Raw genomic sequence first — 12,736 nt, forward strand, 5'->3', positions numbered from 1 at the left:
GTCAGCTGTAAAGAAAGTGGAGATGTTAGAGCCAGCAATATAATTTCAGTTGCCATTCAGGTTTGCTTGTTAGGTCTAAAGCATTTAGCAGTTGAGGCAACTGAAGTGGAGAAAATGTGACTTGTGGACTAGTTCTGAAACAAAGATGGGGTTCAAGAGTGTTCTTTCTTTAAAAATGTGTTTTTATTTGCAGTTTTCTGGCTCATAGATAAGGATTCTTCATGGTGAGGGAAAAAAAGAGTCGAAGCATTTTTAAAAATTACAAATGCCAGAAGAGGCCTCTAAGTACTTGTACGAGCATCAACTTTTGCTCGTATTTTTGAGTGAACGTGATGGGAGAAGTAAGAGTTAGGGGAGTGAGAGAAAGCACCTTTCAAAACGGAACCTTCTCCAGCTACTACTACAGTGAGACAATTAGCTGGCAGAGTGCTTGCCCCAGCACGGCTAGTCTTTGTGCAGACTACAAAGTTGTTGGGAAAGGAGGGAAAGCATCTCTCTCTCAGTACCTTTTATAACTTATTGGCTGTGTGTCACGTCCATCAGCCAGCCAGGCGATTTTGCAAGAACTACCTACCAAAGACATTTTGGGGGTGCAATTTTGGAGTTCAGCTTCCTTCATCTAGTTCTTTTAATATGGGGAGGAGGCAGAAGGGAGTATCTGTCATTTTTTTTTCTGAATTTGAGAAGCAACATGGCTCTAGCAGATGGATCATATGGAAGCATTTCCATTGATTCAGTGGCTATTAGTCTCATGCCATGATGTCAAGAGAGGGAGTGAAGCAAGGATTTATATTTCAGTCTACTTTTTAGCTTCTTGAGTGATATAATCTAGTTTTATTTTAAAGTTTAAATACTGCCTTTTCATGAAGCATCTTAACAGTTCCCTTAGTTGATTGTTCCTCTGTTGATATAGATATAGCCATTTTATGTTACTTCAGCCCCATCCAGCAGTTTCTGATTCAGCAGACCTGAACTGGGGGCCAAGAATCTGTTTTTCTAACAAGCTCCCAAGTGATGCTGATGCTGCTGGTCTTGAGATCACATGTGAGAACCACTGTTTTACATCAGGATTCCACGTGATACAAACTTGTGGCCATGAACAAAGCACCACAGTGAATTAACAGCTTTCTTCCAGGGCAGTATTTAGCTGAGTCAAGTGTATATAATGATTGACCATTTATAATTAGTCCATTTAAATATAATGTAACTTTAAATGTTCTATATTTAGATTAGGGCTGTTGGACTTACACACATGTACATGTGTACTTATGATATTAGGTATGTTGATCAGATTATATGTCAAGTTACATAATATATAAGTGAATGGATTGTCTCATCTGGATGATAATGTTTTTAGACATGCACAGAGAAAAGATTATAAAATAAATAGAAATTTCAGGAGAAAATGAGATGCCAGCTGCAAAGAGGTAGAGTATTGAAAGCTAGAAAGCTGAGATGTACTGAAAAGGCTTTCTTCCAGATACATATTTTGGAATAATATAGAGTGGCCCATTTGAATTTATTTAATATTTTAAAAATGAGTTATTCTTCAATTCACAGATAGGTTTATGTCCCCAGTTTGCTAATTTTATCATATGCTTTATGGGGAAGAAAGGCATTTGTATTAATCCCACCTAGATGCTCAAAATATAATGGTTAAAATATTCCTCATCTCTGGTGGATTTGCGTGTCTTATACACCAAGGCTATTCACAGTGATAATTCCCTCTTAAATGTGTACTGGGATTGGAAACAGAAATCTGTCAGACCTGAGAGCCCTCGAATGGCCCCAAACCTTAAATATATCATAGAATCTTCTCTGGGAGATATCCTTACTTGCCTACAGGGAAATGCCCGAGTGTCAGGACCAAAGGGCTGATCTTGCTTTTCTGGCTCTGTGTTTACAAAAATGGGACTGCCAAAGGCCAAACCTATTTCCCTCTATTTTTCTGTCCCAAGAACTTAAATTGAAAGAAATTCCGTGTGCGTGTGTGTGGGTGTGTATATGTGTGTGTTCATGTTCCTGCATTGTTCTTTTAAAACAGCATTTTCCATCTAGTCTTATAAGATGCTAGGTTTATGTGACTAGGGGGGCTGCATCCCCTTGTAGTTTTTTTTTCATGGTTCATGTCAGCATGTTCAAAGCTCTGAGAACTTCTGCAACAAAAGCCTTGTTTGTTTAAATCAGTTTCTCAAACAGTCTCCCCTTTACCCCAGTGTACCCTGTTCCTGAGAAATGGGTGTTTTGGTGAAACATTTTAAAAGGGAAGATTTAAAAGATTATGATCCTGGGAGCCAAATTTATGGCATATAAATAAGATTTTAACAGGAGAGCAAAATTTAAAAAAAAGCAATCATGTATATATACACATAGATATGTTTCTTTTTTTCTTCAAGAATTGTTTTGGACTCTTTCTATTCTCACTTGATGACTTAACTTTAATTCTAGTGTTCACCCTCCCCTCCTACCAGGGCTTTCCCTAGTGATTGTGGCACTGAGCAAATATTTCTGGAGGGAGGACTCTGTCCATATGAACAATTTGAGACACTTTAAAATGAGCATATCCATAACATTCTGGTGGCTAGTGTCATGGGATTCCATAAATGAAATCCCATGCTGGCCATTAGGAGCAATCTGCTCACCACCACACTCTTGGAAGCAAACCTGGCCACCACTTTCCAGGATAACCAGGTGGATATGAGCCCCAGAGGTCCAAGGGCCATACGATGGACCAACAGCATAGGAGGACTTAGAAAATTTCAGGAAGGTCCTCAAACATGTAGGCCCCCCCCCCCCGAGGGACAGGGCTAAGGACAGGGTCCCTGCTTGGCCATCTTTCTGTCGAGTGGAAAAGAAGAAAAGATGGCCCATTTTAGGATTTTTTTTTTCATGAAACACCCCAACTATTTTGCTTAAATCTTTTCCCAACAATGGTGTTGCATATTTTACACCTTTGATATAGCTTTCCCATTTACAAATCCAGAGGGATTATATTTTGAACATCCAAGCTTATTCCTCCAAGCCCTTCACTCCTATTGAGAGTGCCTGCTGTGCTGGGAGGCAGGACATTAGCACAGACTTTAAATCCTGTGACGGTCAGGATCAAGTTAGTACCATTAACTGTGCTACACTTATATGTCTGATTCCCAGTTCTAATGCTGCATCTTGCATTTGTAGCTCATGAAATCATCTGTTTTTCCTAGCTTGTCAAACTGAAGTAGATTTTTCAGTCTACAAAGTAAGTTCATGCAATGGCCCTTTTTATGTGTACACTCTCCATGAGGCCAGCCTGCAATTAAGCTCACACATCCCACTCACTTTTTGGGTATTTGTGACCTGGTTTTCAATACCACCTTGACTTTTTTCCCAGTGTATCATGTATCTGAACCAGCTACCACTTCTTTAAGTTGATATTTTTTCAAAGTAAATACGTAAACATTCTTTTAAGACAGAAAGAATTAGTAAGATGAAAATCAGAAGTAGGAAAATACACTGCATTTCAAGGCAAAATGTAGTCACTTTGTTGCACTAGTCTATTGCCCACAGCATTACTCCATTCCTGCAGCAGGAATAACCATGCAGAACAGTTCATTTATCATCTGGACTTCTGAAAATATTCTTAAATCCTCATGTTATGTAGTCTCACAACCTTCCAACGTTCTCAGACTCCACAGACTCTAACAATCCTAGACTTTTTGCATCCATTTGATGACATGAACCCATTTTGAGTTTTTATAGTTTTGAATGTGGTTTGAGGTATGGGTTAGGAGTGGTAGTTAGCTGGCACAGGGAGGCAAGTGGGAGAAAGGGAAGGAGAAGCAGAAGAATGAGTCAGGAAAGGACAGGGAGCTCAGAAGGGGAGGCAGGTGAGTGTGGGATGATGAGGGAAGAGTGAGCCACACACAGGGTGAGAACAGCCACTGAGTAGCCACACACCTGAGTATGTTATGTGCATGTCTCATTAAACTCCATTTTGATGTCATTCCTATGATTTTCAGGTCATTATCCCTATTCCAGAGGTGAGCAAATCTGTCATCTTTCTGCCACACTATGTGGCTCCAGGGCAGGCATGGGAAACAGGATGCTGGAACTATATGTTCCAGCATTTAACCACCTGAAGCTATCAGATATTAGATCTCCAGGAAATGAGCAAATATTTTAACCGTTTTTATCCTTAATATTCAGAATGTATGTTCTCAAACATGCTCTCTAGAAGTTCTTCAGGTTGTTACACAACACTGATATTCTTGGTAAATACCAGCATATAGTGGTAGGAAGGTGTTCACTCAATCGTTTTGTCCATCTGTTCATCCGCTAGTCATAGCAGAACCTCATTGTAAGAATAGGCCTATCCATCTTCCCTGCTGTCTCTATTCTTATTACTGTCAACTTTTCCACTCCTACTCACAGTGTACGTAAGGGCAATGAGTAAAACCCATGGCATGGGCCACTTTTAAGAATTTCTCTTTAACAGTGGTTTTGAGAAGTTTAGTTATGATGGATCCATGTGTGCTCCATGTGTTCCCCATCCTTTTTGGCCAGTGGCTCCCCAAAGATTGTAATTTGCATGGTGAATGGTAGGAATATTTAAAAAGCACGTCAACCATGCAAGCATATTTCAAGCCTTTGTTTGCATTATGTTCGCTTACATCTACTGGCCAAAGCATGACACATGGTCAACCCCAAGTCAGAGATAAGGAAGCAAAAGCCATCTATCATGAAGCATGACGAGGCATAAGGATTGTGCTCCAACTGTACACCTGTACTGGAAGAAGTCCTGTACCTTAATTGTAAACTTACATGTCCCTAGTAGAAGACACCTCATGAAATATAGCACAGAAGATTGTAATAATTGGTAGTATTTCTCAGTGGATGTATATTTTCCCCCACCGTGGTTTCCATACCTCATCTCCTTTATTTTTTATTTTTTATTTTTGTTTAAAATATTACAGATGACCCTTTTTCTCCCCAATGACCTGTTCCACCCCGTCCCTTCCCCCTCCCCAGTCCCTCTTCCCACCTTTGTCGGTGTCCTTGGGTTGTGCATATATGCATATAAATTCTTTGGTTACTCTCTACCCCTCCACCCACCCGCCCTCCTCCATCTCCCTGACATTCGTCAGTCTCATCTATGCTTCCATGTCATTGAATCTATTCTGTTCATCAGTTTATTAAGTTCTTTAGATTCCACGTATAAGCGAGATCATGTGATATTTGTCTTTTGCTGCCTGGCTTATTTCACTTAGAATAATATTCTCCTGGTCCATCCATACTGTCCCAAAGGGTATGAGATTCTTCTTCTTTACAGGTGTATAGTATTCCATGGTGTAAATGTCCCACAGCTTTTTAATCCACTCATCTACTGATGGGCACTTGGGCTGTTTCCAGATCTTAGCTTTTGTAAACTGTGCTGCTATGAACATTAGGGTACATATATCCTTTCTGATGAATGTTTCAGGATTCTTAGGGTACATTCCTAGGAGTGGAATCACTGGGTCAAACGGCAGCTCCATTTCTAATTTTTTGAGGAACCTCCATACTGTTTTCCATAGTGGTTGCACCAGTCTGCATTCCCACCAGCAGTGTACCAGGGTTCCCCTTTCTTCACACCCTCGCCAGCACATGTTGTTTGTTGCTTTGTTGATGGCAGACATTCTGACAGGTGTAAAATGATACCTCATTGAGGTTTTAATTCCCATCTCTCTGATGTTTAGTGACATTGAACATTTTCTCATGTGTCTCTTGGCCATCCCTATGTCCTCTTTCGAGAAGTGTCTATTTAAGTCCTTTGACCATTTCTTAATTGGGATGTTTGTCTTTCTCTTGCTGAGTGCTATGAGTTCTTTGTACACTTTGGAAATTAGCCCCTTATCAGATTCATCCTTGGCAAATATGTTTTCCCAGACCATGGGGTTCCTTTGTATTTTGAGGCTGTTTTCTTTTGCTGTGCAGAAGCTTTTTAGTTTGATGTAGTCCCATATGTTTATTTTTTCTTTTGTTTCTCTTGCCCTAGGAGATGTATCAGTGAAAAGTCCACTACGTGGGATGTCTGTGACTTTACTGCCTACGTTTTCTTCCAGGATTTTTATGGTTTCGTGACTTACATTTAAGTCTTTTATCCATTTTGAGTTTATTTTTGTGTATGGTGAAAGTTGGTGGTCTAGTTTCATTCTTTTGCATGTATCTGTCCAATTTTCCCAGCACCACTTATTGAAGAGACTGTCTTTACTCCATTGGATACTCTTGCCTCCTTTTTCCAATATTAACTGACCATAATGGCTTAGGCCTATTTCTGGGATCTCTGTTCTGTTCCATTGATCTATATGCCTGTTGTTGTACCAATACCAGGCCGTTTTGATTACAGTGGCTTTGTAATACAGTTTGAAGCTGGTAATGTGATCCCTCCCACTCTGTTCTTTTTTCTCAAGATGGCTGCAGCTATTCGGGGTCTTTTTTGGTTCCATATAAATTTTCAAAATGTTTGTCCTAGGTCTGTGAAATATGCTGTTGGTATTTTCATAGGAATTGCATTAAATTTATAAATTGCTTTGGGTAGTATAGACATTTTTATGATATTAATTCTTCCAATCCATGAGCATGGTATATTCTTCCACTTGTTTAAATCTTCCTCTATTTCTTTTTTCAGTGTCACGTAGTTTTCTGAGTACAGGTCTTTTACATCCTTGGTTAAGTTTATTCCTACGTATCTTATTTTTTTAGTTGCAATGGTAAATGGTATTGCTTTTTTAGTTTCTCTCTCTGAAAGTTCATTGTTGGTGTATAAGAATGCCATTGATTTCCAGATGTTGATTTTGTATCCAGCTACCTTGCCAAATTTGTTTATCAAATCTAGTAGTACTTTAGGGTTTTCTATGTATAATATCATGTCATCTGCAAATAATGACAGTTTTACTTCCTCCTTTCCAATTTGGATACCTTTTATGTTTTCTTCCTGTCTGATGGCTATGGTGAGAACTTCCAGTACTATGTTGAATAAGAGTGGTGAAAGTGGACATCCCTGTCTTGTTCCTGTTTTTAATGGAAATGGTTTTAGTTTTTGCCCATTGAGTATGCTGTTGGCTGTAGGTCTGTCATATATGGACTTTATTATGTTGAGATATGATCCCTCTGTTCCCACTTTGCTGAGAGTTTTTATCAGAAATGGGTGCTGGATTTTGTTGAATGCATTTTCTGCTTCTATTGATATGATCATATGATTTTTGTCCTTCATTTTGTTTATGTGATGTATCACATTTATTGATTTGCGGATGTTGTACCAGCCTTGCATCCCTGGAATAAATCTCACTTGGTCATGATGTATGATCTTTTTAATGTATTGCTGGATCCGGTTTGCTAGTATTTTAGTGAGGATTTTAGCATCTATGTTCATCAGGGATATTGGCCTGTAATTTTCTTCCTTTGTAGTGTCTTTATCTGGTTTTGGGATTAGGATGATGCTGGTCTCATAAAAAGAGTTTGGGAGTTTTCCCTCATCTTGAATTTTCTGGAATAGTTTGAATAGAATAGGTGTTAATTCTTCTTTGAATTTTTGGTAAAACTTTCCTGTAAATCCATCTGGTCCTGGACTTTTGTTTGCTGGGAATTTTTTGATTATTGCTTCAATTTCATTAGTTGTTATTGGCCTATTCAGGTTTTCTGCCTCTTCTTGATTCAGCTTTGGAAGGTTGTATGCTTCTAGGAATTTGTCCATTTCTCCCATGTTGTCCAATTTGTTGGCATACAGTTGCTCATAATATTTTCTTACAATCCTTTGTATTTCTGTTGGGTCAGTTGTTATATCGCCTGTTTCATTTCTGATTTTTTTTACTTGGGTCCTTTCTCTTTTTTTCTTAGTGAGTCTGGCTAAAGGTTCATCAATCTTATTTACCTTTTCAAAGAACCAGCTCTTGGTTTCATTGATTTTTTTTTTGTAGTGTTTTTTTAGTCTCTATGTCATTAATTTCTGCTCTGATTTTCATTATTTCCTTCCTTCTCCTTCCTTGGGGCTTTTCTTGCTGTTCTCGTTCCAGTTCTTTTAGTTGTTGTGTTAGATGCTTCATTAGGTCTTTTTCTTGTTTCTTGAGATAGGCCTGTAACGATATGAATTTTCCTCTCAGGACTGTTTTCGCCGTGTCCCATAGGTTTTGGGTTGTTGTCTGTTCATTTTCATTACTTTCCATGAAGTGTTTGATTTCTTCCTTGATCTCCTTGGTAACCCACTCATTGTTTAATAACATGCTATTTAGCCTCCATGTGCTTGAATATTTTTGAGTTTTTTTATAGTGGTTGATTTCTCGTTTCATGGCATTGTGATCCGAGAAGATGCTTGATATGATTTCAATCTTCTTATATTTGTAGAGACTTGCCTTGTGCCCTAACATGTGGTTATTTTTGAGAATGTTCCATGTGCACTTGAGAAGAATGTGTATTCTGCTGCTTTGGGGTGAAATGTTCTGTAAATGTCAATTAAATCCATTAGGTCTAGTGATTCATTTAAGGTCTGCGTTTCCCTGTTGATTTTTTGTCTTGATAATCTGTCCAATGTTGTCAGTGGGGTGTTAAAGTCCCTCACTATGATTGTGTTGCTGTCAATCTCCCCTTTAAAGTCCCCCAAGAAATTTTTTATATATTTAGGTGCTCCTGTATTGGGTACATAAATGTTTATAAGGGTTATTTCCTCCTGTTGGATTGATCCCTTTAGTAACATGTAGTGACCATCTTTGTCTCTTGTTATGGTCTTTATTTTGAAGTCTGTTTTGTCAGAAATAAGAATTGCTACTCCAGCTTTCTTTTCCTTTCCATTTGCATGGAATATTTTACTCCATCCCTTCACTTTTAGCCTGTGTGAGTCTTGCTCTCAGGTGAGTCTCTTGTAGACAGCATATATTTGGGTCCTGTTTTCTTATCCATTCAGCTACCCTTTGTCTTTTGATTGGACCATTTATTCCATTTACATTTAAGGTTACTCCTTGTCTCCTTTTAGGAACACATCACAGGTCACTTTTTCTAGACATTTTATGCTAAACAGTACTTAAAGTTAAGCTCCCCAAAGCTTAAGAATGTTGGGACTACATCAGATCTATTCTAATTGTGATGCAGGTGTAAGGAATGAGAAAAATGTGTTTTCTTTTACATGTCACTATGTTTCAACATGTTCACTGCAGTTGTGCATGCTTCTCTGCCCTCTTATAAAGGAATACTACATAAACAGGCAACACCTTTATGCTCTTTGTGTAATTCTATCAAATTACTCTTTTTTTGTTGTTGTTAATCCTCACCTGAGGATGCTTTTTCATTGATTCTTTTTTTTTAGAGAGAGAGTGGAGGAGGAAGAGAGAGGGAGAGAGGGAGAGAAACATCAATGTGGGAGAGACACATCGATTGGTTGCCTCCTGCACATGCCCCTACTGGGGCTGGGAATCAAACCTGCAACCCAGGTATGTTCCCTTGATGGAGAATTGAACCCACAACCCTTCCATACACAGGCTGATGCTCTAACCAGTGAACTACACTGGCCAGGGACCAAATTACTCTTTGATATGAGTGCCTTGAAGTATAGCTCTCAAGGTTAAAGGAACAAAACCAAATAGACCTTGAGCCTAAAGAAACTGACTACACATTTTAAAGGGAACCAGACTGGTATTATAGATATTTGATGATAATAATTTTACATAGATATACATAATTACTGTTAAGTAACTAATTATATTAGCTTCCATTTCCATTTTGAGTATATATTATGTATTTTGTGTAATGTGCATATTTTCTTTATTACTCATGATAATCTTACTAGGTATTATTATTTTCATTTTATACATGAAGATATGGAAGCTCAATAAGGTGAATTAATTGTCCAGAGAGAGACAACTAGTAAGTGGCAAAATTGGGCTGCACACCCAGATTTATCTCAATCAAAGGCTTAGCATAGCAATTATAGTCTAATGCCTCTTTTCATCCATGAACTCCAAATTCTGATTTGAGCTTCCTTAAGGGGATCCATTAGGCCCTTAAAGGACTAATGGATGTATTTGTGCAGCCTAATTTTTATGGAGGACTCACACAACATTGAGAATTCCTCTGTAGCTTTTGAGGGTCCCTGTTTGAGATATGTGGGATGGGATCTCAGTGGTAGCTTGAAAGAACATGGGAGTCACGGTATCTGACTGCTGTCCTGCCTCAGCGATATTGCAGCGGGGAGATCCAGGGCAATAGATAACATCCTTCAGCCCAGTCTCCTCATCTGCAGATGGGAAAATGTTGCCATCTTCCCCTCAATTTTTTGTAAGGATCAGACAAGCCAGGTAAAAAGCAATTTGCGGAATACAGTAGAGTAATTCTTTAAAGGCAATAATAGTGTTATCATTAGACTGCAACAAAGTGGATGAACACAAGTTAATGTTCATATGTATAAAGTTATTAGAATGTGCTAGGCATAATTAGAATATGTTTTCATAATTTTAAAAATATAATTTTACCAATATAAAAGTTGGTGAAAAACAAAACTCATGCAGACTTTGAATAGGGGCCAGGGGAATCAGTTGACAGTTTTTTGATTGTAACTATTAAAGAAAGAAGGAGCTCAGAAGAGCATTATCCTTGTGAAATTTAAAAAGTATATATAAGGAGTAATCATGCTGCAAAACAGATAACTCAAAGTCAAGATCATGATATATAAGCAGATTTCCTTCTACAATGAGTGTAGATATACGAAAAAAATGTATTACCTGTTATTCTCCCAAGCTTTCCATACATTTCTGTATAAATTTTTTTATGTTTATGACCAATATTAATTAAAATAACTCCTGTTATTTAAAGTTTTTCTCTAAACACCTGTGTTCTTATATAAGACTTTATCCATTGTTGTGACCTTTTAGTTTTTAGACAACAGACGGTCAGAATTGAAGCTTATATTAAATATCAAGCACACAAAACTTGAACTGAATGAAAACTGACCCCAGTTCTCTTTACTGTGGTATAGTTTATGGGGACTTTATTTCAGCTCTGCCTCTTACTGTGTAGTTTGAGCCTGGTTTAGGCCAACTTCAAGCCCATGTTGTTTTTCCTATATCATGATACCATAATAAATGAAAGCATGTTAATATTTATTTTTATAAAAATTTGCTATTATAGTAGGACCTTGTTCTGTGTCCTATTTAACTAACCTTCTTTCTAATCCAAGAATGTTATTGGGTGGGAGCTCATTTTGCAATGAACATTGGGGAATATGGTTCTCTTCTCTTCCTCCTCTTCTCTTTTTTATTCTCCCTCCCTCCTACACACAGTATCGAAAAACAATATTATGGATGAGGAATGGATAAATGATAACTAACTCAAGGGATAAGGTACCTCTGAGTGGACAAGACAGGTGGGATGTGGTCATAGTAGACAATGGCCCCTTCCTTTTTAAATTTAGCTTCACTGGGGACATTATAGCAGTGAGTTACTGCAGTGATTTGAGGCCTTGGCTCATTTATCCATCTGTAATTCTTGATCTGAGATATTTGAACTAGCAGAAAAGGAGATTACTTAGATCTTTGTGTCATTAGGATACATCTCTCAGACATTCTCTTTGTTGGCTGGATTTGGACCTGGACAAAGGACAGCAACTGAAACCTGGGCCATGTTCCAGGGCATCTTAGGTTATACTTGGCTAGAGTTGGTTATTTCCCCTCTCATCACATTTAGCTAGTGACTCTGGGAGCATGTGGATGAGCCACCTAATTGGTATACTTACCAATTACACCCATTGGGGTATCAACTGATACTAGAGAATTATATGATGAAGTCTTATCAGATTCAAGCTGTACGTGTTTTGTTTTGTTTGAACAGAATGAAGTCCCTGAGATGAAGAAAGAGGAGACTTTGTTGGATCTGGACTTTGACCCTTTCAAGCCTGAGGTAGCCTCTGCAGGTTCTGCTGGAGTGACCCACTCACCCATGTCTCAGGTATCAAGTGGTTTTTATGATGTTTGGAGATGATTATTATTATTATTATTATTTTTTGCCAGCAAACATTTCCTAATGGGAAGGAAGGGTAAAATGGGAACCTTATCAATATCAGTTATTCTAAAGTTTCCCCTACCATTAGCTTTCTCTGTCCATAGAGTTGGAATAACCATGCATTCTAGTTTGCCCAGTTTACATTCCCACCAGTAGTGAATGAGGGTTACTTTATCTCCACAACTTCTCAAACTATTGTTACTACCTGTCTTGTTGCTAATGCCATTCTAACTCGTGTGAGGTGGCATCTCATTGTAGTTTTGATTTGCATTTCCCTAATAGCTAGTGAAGTTGAGCACCTTTTCATGTATCTGTTGGCCACTGTACATTCTCTTGGGAAAGGTGTCTCTTCAGGTTCTCTGTCCATTTTTTAATTGAATTGTTTGTTTGTTTGGTGTTGAGTTGCATGTTCTTTATATATTTTGCATATTAACCCCTTGTTGGAGCTCTTGTTTCCAGATATCATCTTTCATTAGTTGGTTGCCTTTTTGTTTTGTTGGCGGTTTCTTTTGCTTTTTAGTTTCATGTATTCCCATTCATTTATTTTTGCCTTTACTTCCCTTGCCTTTGTGGTCAAATTCATAAAACGTTCTCTACTACCAAGGTCTGTAAATTTAGTAATTATGTTTTCCTCTATGCAGTTTATTGTTTCAGATCTCATATTTAGGTCTTTGATCCATTTTGAATTAATTTTTGTACATGGGTACAAACTGTAATCTAGTTTCATTGATTTGCA

The 12,736-nt window shown here is 38.1% G+C and overlaps 1 protein-coding gene across 3 annotated transcripts in view; it reads left to right on the top strand.

The window, feature by feature from the left end:
* The window catches only part of LOC308561935 (amphiphysin), a 240,406-nt gene that overhangs the window by 174,331 nt on the left and 53,339 nt on the right, over nucleotides 1–12,736 (top strand). For all 3 annotated transcript variants that reach the window (XM_081147581.1, XM_081147583.1, XM_081147582.1), the window contains one exon: nucleotides 11,830–11,946. In XM_081147581.1, the coding sequence (XP_081003707.1) occupies nucleotides 11,830–11,946 (117 nt within the window). The remainder of the gene's footprint in view (nucleotides 1–11,829; nucleotides 11,947–12,736) is intronic.

Source organism: Miniopterus schreibersii, assembly GCF_964146895.1.
Source record: "Miniopterus schreibersii genome assembly, chromosome: 9".
Lineage (NCBI taxonomy): Eukaryota > Metazoa > Chordata > Mammalia > Chiroptera > Miniopteridae > Miniopterus > Miniopterus schreibersii.